Source organism: Magnolia sinica, chromosome 5 (genome assembly GCF_029962835.1).
Source record: "Magnolia sinica isolate HGM2019 chromosome 5, MsV1, whole genome shotgun sequence".
In the NCBI taxonomy this organism is placed as follows: Eukaryota; Viridiplantae; Streptophyta; class Magnoliopsida; order Magnoliales; family Magnoliaceae; genus Magnolia; species Magnolia sinica.
This window is the reverse complement of record NC_080577.1, coordinates 103,076,234-103,099,086: the sequence shown is the minus strand read 5'-3', so window position 1 is coordinate 103,099,086 and position 22,853 is coordinate 103,076,234. Positions and strand designations below refer to the sequence as shown.

At 39.8% G+C, this 22,853-nt stretch overlaps 2 protein-coding genes across 3 annotated transcripts; both read left to right on the top strand.

Moving 5' to 3' along the window:
* Positions 1-335: 335 nt before the first annotated feature.
* LOC131247417 (heavy metal-associated isoprenylated plant protein 36-like) lies at positions 336-1,465 on the top strand. Of its 2 annotated transcripts, XM_058247719.1 has the most exons (3): positions 336-394; positions 497-575; positions 701-1,465. In XM_058247719.1, the coding sequence occupies exons 1-3, from the start codon at positions 371-373 to the stop codon at positions 1,333-1,335; spliced, it is 738 nt and encodes a 245-aa protein (XP_058103702.1). In that variant the 5' UTR covers positions 336-370; the 3' UTR covers positions 1,336-1,465. The 2 variants fall into 2 exon arrangements, with proteins under 2 accessions (XP_058103702.1, XP_058103701.1); XM_058247718.1 differs by lacking the exon at positions 336-394 and having other exon boundaries at positions 440-575.
* Positions 1,466-16,783: 15,318 nt separating this feature from the next.
* Positions 16,784-18,516, top strand: LOC131247416 (heavy metal-associated isoprenylated plant protein 36-like). Its single transcript, XM_058247717.1, has 3 exons — positions 16,784-16,906; positions 17,481-17,559; positions 17,685-18,516. The coding sequence occupies exons 1-3, from the start codon at positions 16,883-16,885 to the stop codon at positions 18,317-18,319; spliced, it is 738 nt and encodes a 245-aa protein (XP_058103700.1). The 5' UTR covers positions 16,784-16,882; the 3' UTR covers positions 18,320-18,516.
* The last annotated feature ends 4,337 nt before the right edge of the window (positions 18,517-22,853 follow it).

Here is a 22,853-nt window from a genome sequence, read left to right as displayed (position 1 = left end):
GGGGATCATGGCTGGCTAATCCTACCCCTTCTCTTCGTTGCTTGAAAATATATAGTTAAGAAGAAATAAATAAGCGGTCAGCATTTAACGGAATAAAGACCAGATAATGGATCGCTATAGGCTCTCGTTCAATGAAAAAGCGCCCACGAATCAGTGGTCAGGATTGTTCAACTAATCTGACATGGGGATGGTGACTTGGCCAGCACAACCTAGTCGGTTTTATTGCCACGTGTAAATATTCACGTAGGCCCTACCTTCCTATGTATAAACCAAACCCTAACAACCCCATGCAATTACATCTCTATTAAGGAAAGCTTCGTTATTTAAACTCCCTGAATTTCTTTCATTTCCACCAACAAACCAAAGAACCATGGCTAAGGAAGGAGACTTCAAGGTAGAATAGCTCGAAAACCTCTCTCTCTCTCTCTCTCTCTCTCTCTCTCTCTCTCTCTCTCTCTCTCTCTCTCTCATGGTACTTGTGTTTGATCGTACACAGAGGATGGACTTGAAGGTCTCAGCTAATTGCTGTGATGGTTGCAAGAAGAAAGTGAAGAAGGCCCTTATAAGTATTGATGGTAAGAGAGCATGAGTTTCTTAGCCATAGATGTAAAATACAATTGCATGTGGTTTTCCATTAAAAGCATGATTTGTAATTATAGATAGATTATTTCTTCTCCTTCTAAGTTCTAGTTACTTGTAGGGGTTGTGGGCACCCATGTCCATGTGTCTGAACCAAAAGTTACAGTCATCAGCAACAGCAACATCGATGTCCAAATTCTCATCAAGAAGCTTGGAAAAGTTGGAAAGCCTGCAGAGATATGGCCCAGCGAGGATCGGACGGTTGACAGTGAACAAAATAAAGATGAGAGTAGTGCTAAGGTAGTCGAATCAGCGGCATCAGGCGCTAAGAAAAATGGAAAAGGCGCCGATGGTGGAAACAAGTCCAAAACCACTGATAAGAGTAACGAAAATGAGAGTAAGAAAGGTAAGAAAAAGGACCCAAAAGGGGAAGGTGCAAGCAATGATTCTACGTCTGAAGTTACAAAGATTGTAAATCCTCCACCACAGGTGAATTGCACCATTTCTCCGGGTATAGTGCACACCGGAGATAATGTTGCATCCGACAGGCAGTGTTATATACCGGGGCCTTCTATGGCCACCCCACTGCATTATATTATATGTGCTTATCCGGGCCAACTACCATTCAACGTTGAAAATCATTACTACAATCAAATACCAGTATCTCACCAACCACGTCCAGTGCGATCACAGGAGCTAAAGTTCCCCGACTACTACAGTGATGATGATGAGTCTGTCGGATGCAGGTTAATTTGAGGGCCTCACTCCTTTACCATGGTAAAAATAGTTGTATTATTTTATAGAAACCAGTAGAGAATATTAGTGATCTTATGGTTGTTTTAGCGGTATTTGTAAGCATGGTTTTAGAGAAGTATTTTTCAAAATAGTTCGTTGGCATGGATTTTTTTCGTCTTTTCAGTGGGAATTTGATGTAAAGCGGGTCGCAGATAATTTCATAGGCAAGATGGACTAGAGAAGGCCCAATCGGAGGCAGAAGTGATTCAGACCGTCAAAACCTTAAAATAGGCTTATCTCGCAAACTAGAATGAGTTATTCAACGTACCATATATGATTTTCGGGTAGGAGAAGCTACTTTAGCCAACCAACCCCAGGTTGCCCAACACCGAATTTTTGAGATGCCGTCAGATCGACGGTTGAAAATTTGTTTTATTTCCGTTTTTACTATTTATAGTAAGTTTTAGTTCGATCATAACTTTTAATCCATTGAGTTTTAGGAGTTATGTCCAACATGAAAAATTCTTAGAAAATTTAGGAGAATAAATGGTTAAGCCAAATAGGACACTTACTATTTTTGCCCGAAAACCATAAGTTTAGTGGAAATCATTAATGTCTATAAATAGTAAGTTTACTATATATTTATAGTAAATCATGATTTTAAAGAGTTTGAGTTGGAGTTTGATTATGAAACTTCTTTCTAGGGTTCATATCACTATTTAATGGATTGTAAACTCCTTTTTTTATAATCAATCAATATATTACGGATTTTATTAGAATTATTTTCTATTTTCTTTTATCGTGGATTCGAGGAATCTCTGTGAGAAGTCCAGAGAAACTCCATGGATTCGGAGTAGTTATCATTGAGGAAGAAGGTGCTCGACCTCATCACGTCCATCCCTGTGTCAGAATTTGAGCTATGGCTATGGATAGCATGGTCACATTGATTAGATCTAAGGGAAACCTTCATGCTCTGATACACTCAACCATTACAAACTTAATGTACATATAATTTAAACCACTCATATGTTGGGCCAACTTTAGAAGGTTAATAAAGCTATAGTTATACTGAAATGATGCCCTAAATGATCGATTATTAGATATTTTAATGGAAGGACAGCATGAAATTTCAAATTGATGAAGGAATCTTTAGAAATCAAAGATCCAAAACGCTCAATTAATACTATTTTAGATTTATCACCTATCTACATTGAGTTACATGACAGGGACTGTTGAATCTGATTTAAACATATTTCACTACTTTTTTTAAAAGAGGCTATAATAGCCTATTTATTAAGAAAGAGCAAGATGCAAGATGTACAGACATTTACTTCAGGTGGGCTTCAAAAAAAACTAGGGCCTCACCTATCATTTCACCCACACACTCCTAACACCTAACCAAAAAAAAAAAAAAAGAATCAGCCTAGAGCAACACCCACCGCCCTCACAAGAAGATAAACAACCAAAGTCCCCACCGCGAAAGCCTTGGCTACAAAGGACGCGTAAGAGATTTCGCCTTCTTAATGGCACCCATTCCGGTGTTATCTAGAATAATAAGAGCTATAATAGGGCTCAGAAGGTCCAAGCAACACAAGTATCATCTATTAGGTCAACCGCCACTCCCTGCCTTGCTAGAGCATCCACCACTGAATTACCTTCCTTAAAAATGTGAGGTCGATCACCATCTTCCTCAAGGGGATAACTGTTCCAAATCCATGGAACTTCTCTAGACTCCTCCAGAGACTTCTTGAATTTATGAGGAAAAAAAAGATAAATAGAAAATAAATTCTATAAAATTTGAAATTGATTGATGAATAAAATAAACAAGTCTACAACCCCTTAAATATAGATAATAAGCAATGGAAGAAATTTCAGAATCAAACTACAACTAAAACTCTTAGAAATCGCAACTTACTATAAATGGTAAACTTACTATTTATAGATGGCCATGATGTCTACTAGTGCACAAGGTTTTCGGCCAAAAATAGTAACTGTCCTATTTAGCTTCACCAAGCTGTTCTCCTAATTATTCTAAGCACTGCCCAACGGATGAAGAGTTATAATCAAACTAAAACTTACTATTTATAGTTAAAACAGAATTAAAACAGGGAAGCGACCATCGATCTGGTGGGATTTTACAAGTCTGGCTTACATAACCTGGCAGAGCAGGGTTGGGTGGCTAAAGTAGTTCATCCTACCCCAAAATCATACATTTTACGTCCGATAACTCATTTCGGTTTGCGAGATACATCGGTTTTAAGTTCTGATGGTCTGGATCATCTCCGTCTCTGATTGGCCCTTTTCTGGTCCATCTTGGCCATGAAATTATCCGTGACCCTCTCTACATCAGAAACCTTGTAGATGATGGAGCTCTATAAATGATGGATAGCACCTAAGTGATTACAAATATTCAAGGAGTATTAGCTCGGGGGTTGGAAATGGCCTCCGCGCAGCAATATGAAAGCCGGTTTTCACTATGATGTTTCATCCATTTCGTCGCAGATCTCCAAGCCATCTAAAAGTGTGATTGGGTCTCCGCAACAATGTCGGACACCCGTCCATATGACTTGTGAAACACAAAGATCACCCGCCCCCAATAATCCCTGCATATTCTTCCCCCCACCACCCCGTCACCAAAACTACCTCTCGCAGAACCATTTACGTTCAGCTTGTATCAATCCCTTTCCGTCCGAATCCATTTAATGATATCCACCCTCTCATGGGAGAACCATCTATTTCACTTTTACACAGACAAGTGCCCACGTATCATCATCATCCTCTGCTAGAGTATCAAATAACTCTATTAGATTTTGTTTACTTGGTTATTAAGACTGCTAGGAATCATATAGGTAATCATATAGGTAGAAAAGAAGGTCCGACTCATCATGTAATTTTCCAGCCATGGTTAGCTGCAGCTCTACAGTACACAAGGTTGTGTCCGGTTGGTGATTTCAGACCGTTTCTCCGGTTGTACTTACTCTTGATGGTCTACGATAGTAAAATCGTAGTGGACATACTATCATAACTGTTTGCTTGTGGCCTTCAAATGGACGGTGAAAATTAAAAGCTGTCAATGGCTAAGATTCAAAAGGGAAAAGCCTGATGATAGGTATTATTCAATCAGAGTGGGCTTTTCTTAAATGGGTCATCCATAGTAGGGCCCACCATTGGGATGGTTCAGATTCACAGACAGTAGAGCTACCTATGCTTTAGAGTGAAAACGAACCATAAAATTTTCACCAGCAACGAACTGGAATTAAAGCTCATCTAAAAAGGAGAAAAGACATATTTCCCACATCTAAGACTCCAACTAGATTACAACTAGATTCCCACTTCTTGCCAATCCTGTTAGAAATGGTTTGGTTGCTTTAGACCCCAATCGTCCTTTCTCGCATGGCCATGGCACCTGAGAGAGACGGGGAGAGGTGGTTAGCTCTTTCTACCTTGCCATCATCGTTAGGTGGTCCACCAAGTCCACTCTCATTAGCCACAAGATATTTGAATAAACGACTGGGTTTGGCTTTCCATCTGTGTCCACAAAGCCACCTCACGTGGCCTTTGCTTTTCGCAAACTTAATGCATTTACCTTTAGTGCTTTTTGATGTTTTCTGATGTGCTGGTCTAATAAAATTACGGAGGCCCGACATTGTCGGTGTTTTAACATATAAAAAATTTGTACTCTGACAGAGTGTGATGGATGATACGCAGGCACTCAGGAATTACTCACAATTGCATTCCTGGCCAAACAAGTTATATTAATCTGTCAAAATTACGGTCCCAGTTTAGATGTGCTAAGAGAGCTTTGCTAAGCTCACACACGTCATTTCAGCTAATGCACGCGCCACCAATATATACCTGCGTGCGCAACTGGTGCAATATATGAAATCATCCAGCACCACTGAGTAAATTCCCCATCCGAGGAGAGGATGGCTCGAATACATCCTCCTTCAGTGTGTTACAACCGAACTTTGGACTAGAATCTGGATCATCTTCCAGCAATCCAAACCATTTATTAGATGGGTCGCTTTTGGAGATTATTTTCCATAGATAAATTTGGAATTAGATAATAAAAATAAAATTTACACCAGGCTAAAGCACGTAAATGATACGCATGCAACACTTAAAAGGAGAAAGGATTGACTTCTGCTCGATTTCGTCCATTACAAGACAAGCTTCATGTCAGGTCTGGCTCTTGTGCTTATCTCCTGGGAATTATGGTTGAGCCACAACACCTCGCAATTTGAAGGAGTGAAGATGTCTGGCCACAAGGTAATCGCTCAGGTTTCAGATGGATGCAAGAAATTGGCAACCCTTTGCCACACAACGATCATTCGTCTCTCAGGGAATTGGCCATCATTCAAGCTCTTCATCTGGATAGCAGCAGAGTGTGCACTAGTTCTTTTCCTACGATTGTCAAATGGTCAAGACCTCTCCCAGGCTAGGTAAAGTTGAACGTTGATGGATCTTCCTGCAGGAATCCAAACGGTAGTGGCGGCAGAGGAGTTGCTAGGGACTCCCAAGGTCGGGTAATTTTTGCTTTCCATATGAATTACGACCTTGCTTCCAATACGATCGCAGAGGCCCAGGCTATGCTTGATGGAATTACCCTTGTAGCAAATTGGGGCTCTCCAGTATCGTCGTAGAATCCGATTCGAAACTGGTGGTGGAAGTTGCTGCTGATCCTTCCGCCCATTGTCCTTGGAACATATGGTATAGGTTGGGAGCCATTCATTTCTTCAGCCTTAGTCTCAACCTTTGTTTTAGGCATATCTACCACGAGGGTAATTCAATGGCAAATGCGCTTGTCAGGATGGCTAGTGAAGGATGTGGCAATTCATTCTTTCGATCTCGTTCAGAACTGCCAAGGAGCATCAGGGGCCCTTGGTTCTTGACAAGGCAGGGTTGGGTTACTTGAGAGTATGATTTTGGTGTCGGTTTCTTATCTTGTTTTTTTGTATGGTAAGTTGGGTCGAGCTTCTTTTTTCCTGCCTGGCCCTCCTTGGTTCGTCCCTAGGTTCTGCTATTCATAGTCGTGTGGGTGAGCCAGTATATGATAGGCGGGGCTCCTTTTCTTTTGGTGGGAGCTAGCCCGAAGGGTTGTTCATCTTGTCTCTTTCATTTAATGAAATTGGGTGGTGTGCTTCCACCTTTTCTTTAAAAAAAGAAAAAGAAAAAAGACAAGCTTCATGTTGTTGAACAATGTTTTGCTTATGGGGGCATGTTAACGATGATTGCGTTGCACTACAATAGTCTTCGAATCAATCGCATGCACCAGACTCCTGTCTTATCTCAACCTCCCCAGCTTCCTCCGAATGACAAGTCTACTCTTTCAAATATTTGAAATTCTATCTTATCCTATCTAGTATTTCTACTTACATAGAGTGACGTGTTTTGTAATTCAAAGTGTAATAAAAATACAATTTTATACGCTTTCTGTGACCGTAGTTAGTTGGTTATCTTAGCAACTATGACAGGGATTAGTTATGTTATTACAAGGCTTTTTTTTTTTTTTTTGAAAACTGTATATTCATTCCATGGAGCAAACTTTACGGCGCAGGAGACATTCAGGCTCCCCCAGGAGAGAAAGAACCTGGGCAAAGCCTATCTTAACAAAAACCTATATATATATATATATATATATATATATATATATATATATATATATATATATATATATATATATATATATATATATAAAGGAGAGAGAGAGAGAACAACGGAAGAGAAACCATGAAACACGGACTAGGTTCACTGAAAGGCTTCTTTGGAAGAATGCCTGATGGCTCCCAGGCCCACTCTATCTAGGAAAAGGAAACCCCTTGCATGGATGGAGAGCTCCGAAAGATGCTGGACCAGAGTGGAGCTTTGACATTCGCTGCCCATGCGGGCCATCCCATCAGCTGGCGCATTTCCTTCCCTAAAAACATGCACAAAATCCACCTGTCCTCTGAGCTTAAGCCTCTCAATCCTATGCAACAAGTACATCCATTCCAACCCGGGAGGGATGACCCATTCAGAAAAGCCACCACCAGCTGCGAGTCAGATTCCACTACAACTTTGGAGAAACCCAAATTGAAGTAGAGAGAAAGACCATCATGGACCACATGAATCTCCGCTCTTATGTTCGAGCCTACTCCATAACTCTTGAAAAAAGTGAAGAGGAATTCTCCCTTGTCACCTATGCACATACCCCTCCTCTAGACACGTTATTAGAAGGCTTGTATAATAAGCAAATCTATGTATTGTAATAGAATTCAAGAGGATTAATTCAAGAGAGGATAGCTTTTCCTTCTTGTGACATATATGATGGTGCGAAAATTTCCACTCATTAGTAGCTACCATGATAAATATAACACTATAGGAAATTGCTCTTTTACCGACGAAAAAATTCGTCGATAAAAGATGATTTTTTGCCTGTAAAGAATATTACCGACGAAATATGTCATCGGAAAAATCGTCAGTAAAAGACCGTGGGTAAAGGCTTTTACCGACGAACGGACTTTTACTGACGAATTTTTTTGTGAGTAAAAAATGTGGATGAAACATTTACCTACGAAAGTTTTCGTAGGTAAAAATGTGAATGAATCCTTTGTAAAATATGTGGATGAAACTTTTACCTGCAAACATTTTCATAGGTAAAAATGTGGATGAATCTTGGATGAATCTTTTACCTACAAAATTTTTCGTAGGTAAAAAATGTGGATGAACCTACGAAAATTTTTGTGAATTGATCCATGGTCGATTCCGTAACAGATAAATAGGAATTGTTAGTTGTACCTTGTGAAAAAGACCTCTTTCGTGGAATTAGCCATTCCATTTCTTTTAGAAAGAGATTCTGGTCAAGTAAACGAATATGGCATGGTTACAGAAGTCTATCCATTGCATATATGTTTCAAGGGACATCATGGCATAACCATCGAGGTGAAGTAGGGACCTAAAAGATTGAATGGAAGGATACATAGACAAGTAAATCCCTTATGAGTTCCAAGGTATTCTTTAAGTTAAGAGGATGCATCATTCGAAGGGAAGTAGACTACTCAATAATTTCACATTTCATTTGTGTCATAATTGAATAAGTAATTCAGAAAGTAAAAGTTGAAGGAAGAATGAATCAATGAAATATTTGTTGGTCCTCGATAGGAACTTGGGAGTAAGGAGTAGATCCTTATGGGGTTGGGTTTTCTAGAACAAAATTGAAAAGTGAAAATCCCTTTCTAATCTTTTACCTGCGGAATTTTTTGTAGGTAAAAAATGTGGATAAAACTTTTACCTACGAAAGTTTTCTTAGGTAAAACTGTGGATGAATCTTTTACCTACAATTTATGTCCGTCGAGAAAAACACCTTTACCGACGAAATTAATTTCGTCGGTAATAAGATTCTATTAAAATTTATTTTTTATCAAAAAATTCAATATGGCGATTTTTGCCAACGATTTATGTCCGTCAGTAAAAACACTCACCGATGAAAATAATTCCATTGGTAATAAAATTTTAACAGATTTTTGCCGACGGTTTATGTCCGTCAGGAAAAACACCTTTCGGACAATTAATTTTCGTCGGTAATAACATTGTATCAGATTTTTGCCGACAGTTTATGTCCATTGGGAAAAACAGCTTTACCAACAAAATTAATTTTCATCAGTAATAACATTGTATCAGATTTTTGCCGACGCTTTCTATCCTTACTGACGAAAATACTTTCGTCGGTAATAACATTGTACCAGATTTTTGCCGATGATTTATGTCCGTCAGGAAAAACACCTTTACCGATGAAAATAATTTCGTCGGTAATAACATTGTAGCAGATTTTTGCCGGGTGTTTATGTCCGTCGGTAATAAAAATTTTCAAAATTTCTTTTTAATCAAATAATTCAAAACACCCATTACCGACGAAAAATTTCATCGAGAAAGACACTTACCTACGATAAATAATTTCGTCAGTAATTTCGTCGGGAAAAGTCCTTTTTACTGACGAAATGAAAAATTTCATCGGGAAAAACACTTTTACCTACGATAAATAATTCTATCGGTAATTTCGTCTTGGAAAGTCCTTTTTACCGATGTCCTTTTTACCGACGAAATAAATTTCATCGGTAAAAGGCCAACTTCTTGTACTATAATGTGATTTTCAGTGGAAGGGCAATCCATGCTACGTCCCAATAAATAAATGGTTTGGATCATATGCATGTTTGCAATGCGCCAGGGAATTGAGTTTTTTAGAACCAACTCATAAATTAGCTTTAAGCTTTAGATCCTTCCCCTTATTAATAATAAAATAGCAATTGTCCTTAAGTGTGATTTAACTTGTGTGAATAAATTAGGTCAGGCCCACTCTAATACAAAACGAAAGACATGCTTGTGAGAGGACGTGGGTTTCCTATTACGGAGTTCCTGAAACACAAAGCCCCTAGGTCCTCTCTGAGATTTGTGCAGAAACCTTTGTTGTGAACATGATCCGGCACTACCTGTGGTAGAAGCTTTGAAAGAGAACTAGGTTGATGTAGACCTTTAGGGCCCAACCATCTAGGCTTTAATCTCCTCAAGAATCTCCTTCAAACACCAGCTCTTTAGTGGCCCTACCTCTATCCAGTCCATTGACCAAAAACTGCACTTGCCTTTCCATACCATCCAACACACCTGGTTATTGAGGATAGGCAATAGTTTGCTGATACTTTTCTAAAATGGTGATGCAGGGATGGACATGATGAGGTCGATCATTGTCTTTCTCAAGAGGATAACTATCCCGAGTTCATGGAACTTCTCTGAACTCCTCATATATGCTTCCCGAATCCACGAGAAAGAAAGCAAGCAAAATAGAAAATAAATTTTATAAATTAAAATTCAAAATTTATTAATAAATGAAATAAACAAGTTCACAACCCTTTAAATAGGGATACCAAGCAATGGGAGAGAAATCAGAAGCAAACTACAATAAAACTCTTAGAATTCGCAACTTACTATAAATAGTAAACTTACTATTTATAGACAGTCGGCAAGATTTTCAGCCAAAAATAGTGTCCTATTTGGCTTCACTAAGTTATTCTCTAATTATTCTACAACTCCTAAAGCCCAACGGATGAAGAGCTATAATCAAACTAAAACTTACTATTTATAGTAAAAACGGAATTAAAATAAGAAAACAATCGTCGATCTAGGGGTATTTCACAAATCCGGCTTGCGCAACCCAGCATAGCTAGGTTGGGTGACTAAAGTAGTTCGTTCTACCCTAAAATCATATATTTTACACCCAATAACTCATTTTGAATTGTGAGATATGCCCGATCTAAGGTCCGACAATCCGAATCACTTCTGTCATCGATCGAGCCTTTTCTGATCCATCTTAGCCATGAAACTATCCACGACCCACTCTACATCAGTCCCCTCCACTTCAAAAGAACTTGTCCTGCTCCGGTTCACGATACTCGGTCAGGTCTCCTACGTTGAAAGTCCATGAGATTGCTATATCATCTGGAAGATCAACAACATAAGCGTTGTCATTGATTGATCTTTCGGATGATTGAGACGGGTTCATTCTTCTTATTCTTCAACTTGTTGTACGTCCTGGTTAGAAATCTCTCCTTATGCAGATGGACCATAACGCGGTCGCCCACCTCGAACACTTTTTGTCGCCGATGCTTGTCCACTTATTCCTTATACTTCTCGTTTGAGGCATGTAGCTTGGTCTACACTTCCGCATGGATGCCCATGATCATGTCTGTCATATGTTCTACTGCAATGCTCGTGCCTCGACGCATGGGAAGAGGGACCAGGTCAAATGTGTGGTGAGGCACTCGTCCGTAGATAATCTGGAACAGTGATTTTCCTGTCGAGTGGTTTACCATGTTGTTGAATGCAAACTCTGATTGAGACAAGCTCAAATCTCACTGCTTCAGTTTTTCTCTTGAAATACAGCGAATGAGGTTTTCCGACGTGCGATTCACAACCTCGGTCTATCCATTAGTCTGTGGGTGGTAGGCGCTACTAAATTGAAGTCATGTATTGAATCGAGTCCACAAAGTCTGCTAAAAGTGACTAATGAACCTCGTGTCACGATCAAAAGTAATAGTCTTAGGGACTCCGTGTAGCCGTACGACCTTTATGAAGAATAGATTCACCACGTGTGTTGCATCGATGGTCTTCTTTCATGGAATAAAGTACACCATCTTAGAGAAATGATCTACAATCACGAACACCGAATTCATGCCGCGTTGTGTTCGTGGGAGATCAAGCATGAAGTCTATAGATAAATCTTCTCAAGGACCGTCAAGCATAGATAATGGGGTGTAGAGGCCCGTATTTTGATATTATCCTTTGGAGGTCTAACAAACATGACAACATTGTATAGCTTTTTTCATATCACGTACCAATTATACCTAGTAATACATCTCTTCCGCAAGAGCTTACGTCTTCTCTTGCCCAAGGTATCCACCGAGGCCACCTCTATATAGCTCCTGAATAATCTACTCTCTCAGAGAACTTTGGGGGATGCACAATTGATTCTCTTTGAAGAGGAAACCGTCCCGTATATAAAGGTCACCTGGGTGACTTTCTTGGCACTTCATCTAAGAATCTTTGAAGTCCTCATCCTCGGCATATAGCTCCTTGAGACAGTCAAAGCCAACCACCTCGTTGCTCATCATAATAAGTAGTGATGCATGACAGCTAAGTGCATCAGCCACCTTGTTCTGCTGCCCTGACTTGTACTTCATAACGAACGTGAATTACTGTAAAAACGCAACCTATCTAGCATGCACATGATTCACAGATTCACGTTAATCTGATTATCAATAAACTTTAATGATTAATGGTCAATGTATCAAACAAACTCTCTTTGAATCAAATAATGCCACCAATGTCGCAGCGCTTGAACAACTACGTACAACTCAAGCTCATACGTCAACCACTTCATTCGGGCTTCGCTATGCTTCTCGCTGTAGAAGGCTACTGACCTGCCTTCCTGTGATAATATTCCTCCAATTTTAATGTATGAAGTGTTATACTCAACCTCAAACAGCTTGTCGAAATTAGAAAGCACCAAGACTGGTGTTGTGGATAAATGATGCTTGATCTCATGAAAGCTCTTGTTAGCTTCATCGGTATATTAAAACGGTCCTTTTTTTCATGCAATCTGTAATAGGCACAACTATTATGCTAAAATTTCATATGAATCGATGATTAAAGATCACCAACCCATGAAAACTCCTTACCTCATAAATGTTTATCGGGATCGGCCACTCCCTAATAGCTCGTACCTTTTCATCGTTCACACGAATGCCCATGTACGTTACAACAAATCCTAAAAATAATAGGTTGTCCGTTAAAATACTACACTTCTTCCAGTTGAGGTGCAACTTATAAATTTGTAGGACCTGTAGCACCTGCCTTAGATGTTTCCTGTGCTCTGTCTCATCCTGGCTATATATCAGTATGTCATTAAAATATACTACCACAAATTGGTGAGTGAATAGTTTTAGAACTTGATTCATCAAATATATAAAAGTACTCAGTGCATTTGATAGACCGAAGGGCATGATCAACCACTTATACAACCCTTCCTTGGTCTTGAATGTCATTTTTCACTCATCACCAGGTCGGATACGAATCTAATGGGACCCGCTCCTCAGGTCTAGTTTAGAGAACACTTTGACCCCTTTTAGTATATCGAGCATATCATCCAACCGTAGGATTGGGAACCGATATTTGATGATAATTTTATTAATTGCTCGGCTGTTGACACACATATGCCAGCTCCCATCTTTTTTTGGTGTTAATAATGTTGGTACGACACATGGGCTCATGCTCTCTCTTAAGAGATCCTTACGGATCAATTCCTACATTTGTCCCTAAAGTATCTCACACTCCTTCGGATTCATCCAATAATGAGCGTGGTTGGGCAGGCTAGCCCCAGGAATGAAGTCTATATGATGTTGAATATCCCTCATAGGGGGCAATCTATTAGGTAAATCTTCAGGCTAAAGTTCTTTGAATTCGTTTAGTAATAGTCTTAAACTTGAAGAAATGTTTGAGGGTTTCGATTCCTCACCCTTCACCACTACGGCGTATACCTTGCCAGTTTCCTTGGATTCCTCCATGAAATCTCGAATGGTCAAGAAGGAACTCTCCTTCACTTTAGAGGCTTCAGGGTGGTTCTCTGGTGCCATAGGGATAAGGATTATTTTTTCGACTATCCTTGACAAATATGTAGACATTATCTTATCCTCGATGGGTCGCATCATGGTCCGACTGCAAGGGTTGACCGAGTAATATATGGCATGCTTCCATGTCGACCACGTCACAAAGTATTTATCCTTATAATTTTTGTCAGTTCAACATATCAAACCATTTACCTTAGGACTTTAGTTTAGGTGAAATTGGAATATTATGATTGTCTATTGTTGTACCTTATTTTTAACCTATTAGAACAAAGACAATAAAAAAATGACATGTCGTTACACAGAGTTACAAGTGTATGAAAAGATTTTCTCAGATATATAGTATAATTTTTACGGAATCATAGTTGGCATTGATTTAGTGCTACACGTCATCTGAGAACGATGTGTAATTAAGGTATTGCGATCGAGCTAAGTAAAAACTTAGAATGGGACAAAAAGACAAATTATAATCAAGAAGGTATAATGGAGTTTGGTCGAGAGAAGAAGAATAGTCAAAAAAGGAACGTATGTAAAAAAAAAATGATTTAGATAATGACTCTTCAGCTGCCATAACTGCTGAATTGGAGAGAAGAAACACTTGAATGAAGGCTGTAAGATAGATCTATATGTAGCAGAGGAAATCAACGTAGAAAAACACAATCCCATGATCAATCAAACCAAATCTATCAATTTAATTTATCTCTAGTTATCTTAGGAGTAGTGATAATCTAGTAACAATAATTCTTATATGTAGTTCCTATTTATGATCCAAATCTGTGTTGGATTTGTCTTTTATCTAATATCTTACAGTTCTTTTAAAAGACACATTCTTGCAGTCGATCTTAGTGGCCGATTGTAAGGTTTATTTATTTATTTATTTAATTGCACTAATATTCTAGTTATTTCTTTTGAAAGGTAAAGTGCAACGAGAGGTGTACATGAACCGAGCTAGCTTGGTTAGCTCGCTCGACTCGAATCGACTCGAAAAAGCTCGATATGACTCGGTTTGAAGTTGAGTTCGTGTCGAGTCGAGCTGATTTTTTTTAGCTCGAAAATGAGTTCGAGCTGGCCCCTGCTTGACTCGACTCAGATCGAACCTAACTCGAATCGAACTTAGATCAAACCAGTTCGGTGACTCGATTACTTTGATATTGATGTTGCTCACCAAGTTTTTGATGAAATGACTCATCGAAGTGTGGCTAGTGGTTAGGAAGGTATGTATATGAAACCAATACCCTTTTTTTCTTGATTTTTTATGTTGCTTAGAAGGTGTTTGATAAAAATACCTGTAAAACCATTGTTGTTGTCTTAAATACAGTGAGATTTTGAAGGTATAGTCCAGGTGTTTGTGAAAATGTTGCACAGGGGAACTCGGCTCAATCTTGACTCGAACTCGGCTTAAACTGGCCTGAGCTGCGGACCAAATCGGGCCGAGCTAGCCAGTCAGGCTCAAGGACTGAACCGGGCCAAGTTCAAGCTGAGGTGAGCTAGTGGCCGAGCCGAGTCGAGCGAAGGCCAGTTCGATTCGATGTACACCCCTAAGCGCAACTCATCTTCAGAGGAAAAACCTCGCCCTCCAATTATCACCCAATCATTATAAATTATTTGCAAGTAGCTAAGTAGACAACCGATATTCTCATAATCTAGTCATATATCTATTCATATTAGAATTATTTGCTTATTTTAGCGCTTGGGGTCAAAGTTGATCATTTTTGAATCAACTCATATATTAATTTTCACATGCCTGCATACACTACTACACGTGCCAGAAAACAAACCAAGTGCCAACACCCTGTCTAAGAGAATTTCTATGCATCATCCATCCATGCCGAGACCTAACAGACCAATGGTCTGGATTACTGAGCTATGGACCCCACTTGTCAGAACCGAAAACCCGAGTATGTTATACTTGACGTTAATTATTGTTTTAACAAAAGGATTGGCATTTAATAGAAGCAACTATATGATCCTTCGGTGGCAGGATACGCAAGTTAGGCAAGTGTATCAGTGATCCAGACCGTTCGTCTATTGGGATCAGTTGTAACCGGATCATGACAAAATTTCTCGTTCATATGGCATCCCGGTCAAACAACCGGAATAAATAGACGGTCAAGAAGGGAAATGCATCAACCGTCCATGTTTAACTGAACAAAAGTTCCCGGATGGCGGCTATGATCTTAAAATGTGGGAGAAGTTTGGACTGTGGTCCATCCAAGGCGGGACCCAACAGATCAACGGACTGCACCTGCGAACATTAGACGCTCTTCTACGTACTGAAAACCTGGGTTGGAGGGGAAACGGATTGGCTACTCCCCCTGCCACCAGCCAATGGCTGATGGTCGGTACTCTGTGGGCCCCACCATGATGTATGTGTTTCATCCATGCCGTTCATCCAATTTTACAGATCATTTTATTCTTGATCCCAAAATTGTGAGGGATATAAATCTCAGGTGGGCCACACCACAAGGAAACAATAGTGATTGGATATCCACCATTAAAATCCTCCTAAGGCCCACTGTACTGTTTGTTTGACATCCAATATGTTGATTAGGTCATACAGACCTAGATGAAGGGAAAAAACAAAGATCAGCTTGATCCAAAACTTTTATGGCCCCAAAATGTTTCTGATGGTCTACGTTCATTCAACACTGTTTCCTGTAATGTGTTCCACTTGAGATTGTTATATTCCTAATTTTTGGTCTCACATACTAAAATGATCTAGAAAAATAGATGGACGGCATGGATGAAACACATACATCATGGTGGGGCCCACAGAGCACCGACCACGAGCCAAGGGCCGGTGGCAGGTGGGGTAGCCAATCCGTTTCCGGTTGGTGGTGCATGCATTGAGTCGAGAATCATAAAAAATTCATCTCGGGTACGTCGACATCCGATATAGAGTTGCGTCGTCTCAAAGGCGAATTAATATGATCCTGAGGCCGAGGATTTGCACGCGATTCTCGGTCGTAGAGAAGTGGGGCCCATTTCCGTGATCCATCCAACCATCGGTCTGATGGTCCGTACACGTACAGGGGATCCTGTTGGATAATCCTAACCCTTCTCTTGGTGACTTGAAAACAGATAGTTAAGAAGAACATAAATAAGCGGCCCACATTTAAAGGAATAAAGACCAAATAATGGATTGTTATACAGTCTCTCCTTCTATAAACAAGTGTCCACGAATCAGTGGTCAGGATTGTTCGACCAATATGATATGTGAATTGTGACTTGGCTACAGTTGGCAGCACAATCCAGTCGGTTTTATTCGACTTAATATATGCTACGTGTCAATATTCACGTAGGCCCCATCTTCCTATGTATAAACCAAACCCTAACATCCTCATGCACTTACATCTCTATCAAACAAAGCTTAAACTCTCTGAATTTCCTTCATTTCCACCAACAAACCAAGAGTCATGGCCAAGGAAGGAGACTTCAAAGTAGAATATACCCCCCCGCTCTCTCTCTCTCTCTCTCTCTCTCTCTCTCTCTCTCTCTCTTTATATATATATATATATATATATATATATATATATATATATATATATATATATATATAAGGGTTCTAATGAAGGAAATAAAAAATTGGTCATTCCCACTTTATTAGACTGAGCATTGTCAATTTGCAATTCAATTCAATACTATATCCAAACGCAAACCTCACTGATATTTTGCTTGTTGAATTTTTGAATGTGGGAAGTGTTTGTGGATTTGAATTTTCTTGATATTCCTCTCTCTCTCTCTCTCTCTCTCTCTCTCTCTCTCTCTGATATTTTGCTTGTTGAATTTTTGAATGTGGGAAGTGTTTGCGGATTGGGATTTTCTTGATATTCCTCTCTCTCTCTCTCTCTCTCTCTCTCTCTCTCTCTCTCTCTCTCTCTCTCTCTCTCTCTGATATTTTGCTTGTTGAATTTTTGAATGTGGGAAGTGTTTGTGGATTGGGATTTTCTTGATATTCCTCTCTCTCTCTCTCTCTCTCTCTCACATGTGGAACTTGTGTTTGACTATACACAGAGGGTGGACTTGAAGGTCTCAGCTAATTGCTGTGAAGGTTGCAAGAAGAAGGTGAAGAAAGCTCTAATGAATATTGATGGTAAGAGAGCATGAATTTCTTAATCATAGATGTAAAATAAATATGACTGTGGTTTTCCATTAAGGGCATGATTTGTAATTATAGACAGATTATTTCTTCTCCTTCTAAGTTTTGGTTTCTTGTAGGGGTTGTAGGCACCCATGTCCATGTATCTGAACCAAAAGTCACAGTTGTCGGCAACGTCGATGTCCAAATTCTCATCAAGAAGCTTGCGAAAGTAGGCAAACCCACAGAGATATGGCCCGGCGAGGATCGGACAGTTGACAATAAACAAAAGAAAGATGAGAGTAGTGCAAAGGTTGTCGAACAAGATGAATCAGGTGCGAAGAAAAAGGAGAAAGGCGTAGATGGTGGAAACAAGTCCGAAACCACTGATAAGATTAATGAAAATGAGAGTAAGAAAGGTAAGAAAAAGGATCCCAAAGGGGACGGTGCAAGCACAAGCATGAATGATTCTACATCTGAAACTATGAAAACTGTAAATCCTCCACCACAGGTGAATTGCACCATTTCTCCAGGTATAGTGCACAGGGACTGTGATGTTGCATCCGATAGGCAGTGTTTTATGCCAGGGCCTTCTATGGTTGCCACACCATATTATATTATAGATGCTTCTCCGGCCCATCTACCATTCAACGTTGACGATGGTTACTACCATCACATGCCAGTATCTCACCAACCACCTCCAGTGCGATCACCGGAGCCGATGTTCCCCGACTATTACAGTGATGACGAGTCCATCGGATGCAGTGTAATGTGAGGACCCCATTCCTTTACCATGGTAAAAATAGTTGTAGTATTTTATAGAAGTCAGTAGAGAATATTAGTAGCTCTTATGATCGTTATAGCAGTATTTGTAAGCATGGTTTCAGAGAAGTATCTTTTTCCATTTTCCGTAGTTCATCGGCATGGATTCTTTCCTCTTTTCAATGGGAATTAGAGCTATGGTTATGGAAAGTGTGGTAGCATTGATTTGATCTTAGGGAAACTTTGATTCTCTGGTACACTCAGACATTTCAAACTATGTGTAACTCAATTTAAACCGTCGGTATGTCGAGGCCAACTTTAGAAGGTTAATAAGGCAACAGTTATACTGAAATAATGCCTTAAACGGTCGATTATTTGATATTTAATGGAAGGACAGCATGAAAATGATGCCTTAAATGGTCGATTATTTGATATTTAATGGAAGGACAGCATGAAATTTAATTAATCAACGATGAAGAAATCTTCAGAAAGCATAGATTCAAAGCCCTTAATTAACACTATCTTAGATTTGTCACCTATCTACATTGAGTTACATGACAGGGACTGTTTAATATGATTTATACATGATTCATGTGTATAGAGGCAAGTGCTCACGTATCATCATCATCCTTTACCAAGAGTATCAAATAACTCATTAGATTTTATTTACTTGGTTATTAAGACAGCTAACAATCACGTAGGTAGAAAAGAAGATCCGACTCATCATGCAATTTACCAGCCATGGTTAGTTGCAGCTCTACAGTACATAAGGTTGTCCGGTTGGTGGTTTCAGACCGTTTCTTCGGTTGTCCTCTACTCTTGATAGCCTACAATAGTAAAATCACAGTGGACTCACTATCCTAATTAGTGTTTGTTTGTGGCCTTCAAATGGATGGTGAAAATTAAAAGCCGCCAATGGCCTTACTCCTGATGCTAGTTTTTTTTTTTTTTTTTTTCACTTCTGATATATTCATAGAAGGGGAAAATTTACACAGGGGAATTCAGGCGGACCTAACATCCAAGAAAAGGGGGGGTGGGGGAGGGTGTGTGTGGAAGGACCGCCTATTGTGAGGAAAAAAGATCAGCTACACCCTTAAGGAAAAAAAAGCAAGAAAAGACTCAACCCTTCCTCAAATTGCCTAGCCCCACCCTGTCTAGAAATGAAAGGCCCTTGGTCATCTTGGGGAGGCCCCGGAAGACGGGAAAAATGATCGGACTGGCCGTTGCTGCCTCTCCGCGCTAGATCGTCCGCCACACCATTCGCTTCCCTAGGGGAGTGGCTTTTTCTTAAATGCGCCATCCATTGTAGGGCCCACCATTTGGATGCTTTAGATTGACAGATACAGAGCTACCTATGGTGTAGAGTGGAAAACCCATCTAAAAGGAGAAAGACATCTTTCCCGTATGAAAGACTCCAACTAGATTACAACTAGATTCCAACTAGATTCCCACTTCTTGCCAGTCTTGTTGGAAAGAGTTTAGTTGCTTTAGACCCCAATTGTCTTTTCTTGCATGGCCATGAACCTGAGAGATTCGGGGCCGGAGAGGTGGTGGTAATCTCTTTGTGGGCCACGAACTCAACTCTCATTTGCCACAAGATCTTTGAATAAACAACTTAGATTTGGCTTTCCGTCTGTATCCACAAAGCCACCTCACTTGGCCTTTGCTTTTCTTTAACTGATTGCACTCTCCTTTAATGCTTTTTGATGTTTTCTGATGGGCTGGTCAAATAAAAATAAGGATGCCCGACATTGTCGGTGTTTTAAATATTATAGAAAAATATGATTCGTTGCCACATGACTTAAACTAATCTATCAAAATTACGGTCTCACGTGCTACAAGAGCTTTGCTAAGCTCACACACGTATCATCTCAGCTAATGCATACGCCACCTCATACGTCAGCGTACCCTACTGGTGCGATGTATGAAATCATCCCGCAACACTGAGTAGATTTCCCATCACAAGAGAGGTTTGCTCGAATACATTCTCTGCGTTTCAGTATGATGCAACAGAATTTCAGACTTGGAATAGGGATATAGTCTTCCAACAATCCAAACCGTTTATTCTATGAGTCTCAACTTGTACGGTCCTCATAACCATTTGAACAATTACGCGATGAAATTTGGTTCTTTTGCTTTCTAAATGGAGACGGGTAAACTCAAACGTTTTTTGAGAAATTTTGTGTGTGAAATCTATGCCTCACTTAAATTTTCTTCCAACATCCTTTGAAGAACTCAAGGAAGACTAATTAGAGGGGGTGAAATCGATCGGCTGAATGCTACTGGCATTATATATGGCATAGATAATGAAATAAAGTTTTTATTGGTCATTTCTATCCATGTGAAATAGCCTTGGGTTGGAGCTGATAGGTTTGATTGGGCTTGGGCTCAAGCTTCCTGTCAAACTTAATTTGTGTTGGGCTTTAGATTGCCCTTACTCAAGTAAGCTATGACTTAACTCAAATCCAACTAATGGAGGGAGGGACATGATGTGGTCGATCACCATCTTCCTTAGGGGATATCTACTCTGTATCCACGGAGCTCTTTGGACTCTCACAGAGCTTCCTCGAATCTACTAGGGATAAAAGTATATATAATTTCTAATAAATTCAAAATAACTTAATTGATGATTAAAAAAATTAATAATAATAAAATTACTACTCTGTAAATGATGAACTCAAACCTAGACTCAGACACCCTAAAAACATGACTTACTATAAATAGTAAATTTACTATTTATAGACGTCCTCTATTCTTATTAGACTTCATAGTTTTCGGTCAAAATGATAAGTGTCCAATTTATCCCAGACACGTTACTCTCATAACTTTTTTAAGCCCTTTTCATGTTGGGCATGATTTCCACGGCTCAAAGGATCAAAAGTTATATTCAAGCTAAAACTTATGATTTATAGTAAAAATGAAAATATATGAAACTTTTGACCATTGATCTGATCGAATCTCGCAAATCTAGCATGGGCAACCAAGCGTAGTGGGGTTGATTGTCTTAAGTATCCCAGTTTGCAAGATACAACGGTTTTAGAGTTCTAGCTGTGACCCACTCTACATGAATTGGAATGAGTCCCCAAATAAAAAAACCATGGATTGAGATCATATGTTTCAAGACCGGCTTGGGCTTATTAGATAATCGAGCCTTGGCTAGAACATTGGTCCTATTAAGTTTAATCTAGCTTGGGATAATGGGTCGTAATAAGGTTGGGGCCAAGGTTATGGCTCAGGCCCAAAATTAGTCACCTAACCCAGCCTAGTTACGACCACAATATAATTAGGATTTACACAAGTACGGTGATGCTTTGTTCTACAAACCGAGGATTATATGGACCTATCACAGATGGGGATTTTCCAAAAGTCTCCTAGATTGGAAGATCGTGACCTTTTTCTCCAGGCCTACAAATCTATAGCTAAGAAGAATAAATGGCACACGATCTACTTTGTTAGTTTAAGCCTACGGTGACTTACCATTGGACGGCGGAAAAGTAAGGCAACAGCCGAACTATGGTTACTGGTTAGTCTTAGATACTGACAAGGTCAGTAGCCAAAGTGCCGAATTGCTACTGAAGTGACGTCACCAAGCTCTGTGGACCCCACCATGATGCATGTGTTGTATCCATACCGTCCAACCATTTATGGAGATCGTTTTATTGTATGAGAAGAAGAATGAGATAGTTCTAAAGTTCATGTGGACCCACCACATAAAACCGTGTGATCAGTCACACCCATTGTTGAAACATTTATACGGCCCACCATGATGTATTTTTTAGATCCAACCAATTCATAAGTTAACATAGAGATAGATGAAGTGAAAAAAATATATAAGATTGATCGGAAACTTCTGTGGCCCCTAAGAAGTTTTGAACGGTGGATGTCACTGTCCCCACTGTTTTCTATGGTGGGGTCCACTTGAAATTTAGATCTATCTCATTATTTTTCTCATGCCATAAAACGATCTCTCCAAATGGATGGACCGTATGGATACAACACATACATCATGGTAGGGTCCACGGAGCTTGGTGACGTCACTTCAGTAGCGCTTTGGCTACTGACTTTCTCCGTATCTAATCCGCGCCCGGTTAGTCCTGGCACCCAGCCAACAAAGAAAATCGTCCCAGGCGAAAGGAGATAAGCGCGGGCCCAGCCCATGATTATAAATCATGGCGAGCCCGGGGGAAAACCCAACATAGGTGGCCAGGATCTTCCAACCGGAGATACTTGTTGTGTATGGTCGATCCATGGTAATGCATAATAGCCCAATGGTCGAGATCACTCAACCACGGGCCCACTTGTCAGAACCGAAAACCCGAGTACCTTGAAAAGCCAAGTATCGAGCATCCTGTAAATATTCCTAACCACGCTTATGGTCGGGTTTTGGTTCATAAATGATTCACCACCATCTTCCAAACTTCTTCTCGAAAGAACAATCTTGACCCTTCCCTATGTGGGCCTGCAAATAGACCATTCCGCAGATAAACACACCAACGGTCCTTATTCAACTCAAAAATGTCCCTAGATTGGTGTGTAGGAAGTTCCAA

Coding starts and splice junctions, on each gene's coding strand:
- LOC131247417 (XM_058247718.1), top strand. CDS start 470: ATGGTACTTGTGTTTGATCGTACACAGAGGATGGACTTGAAGGTCTCA. Junction 576..700: donor GGCCCTTATAAGTATTGATG/GTAAGAGAGCAT, acceptor AGTTACTTGTAG/GGGTTGTGGGCACCCATGTC.
- LOC131247416 (XM_058247717.1), top strand. CDS start 16,883: ATGGCCAAGGAAGGAGACTTCAAA. Junction 16,907..17,480: donor CCAAGGAAGGAGACTTCAAA/GTAGAATATACC, acceptor GACTATACACAG/AGGGTGGACTTGAAGGTCTC. Junction 17,560..17,684: donor AGCTCTAATGAATATTGATG/GTAAGAGAGCAT, acceptor GGTTTCTTGTAG/GGGTTGTAGGCACCCATGTC.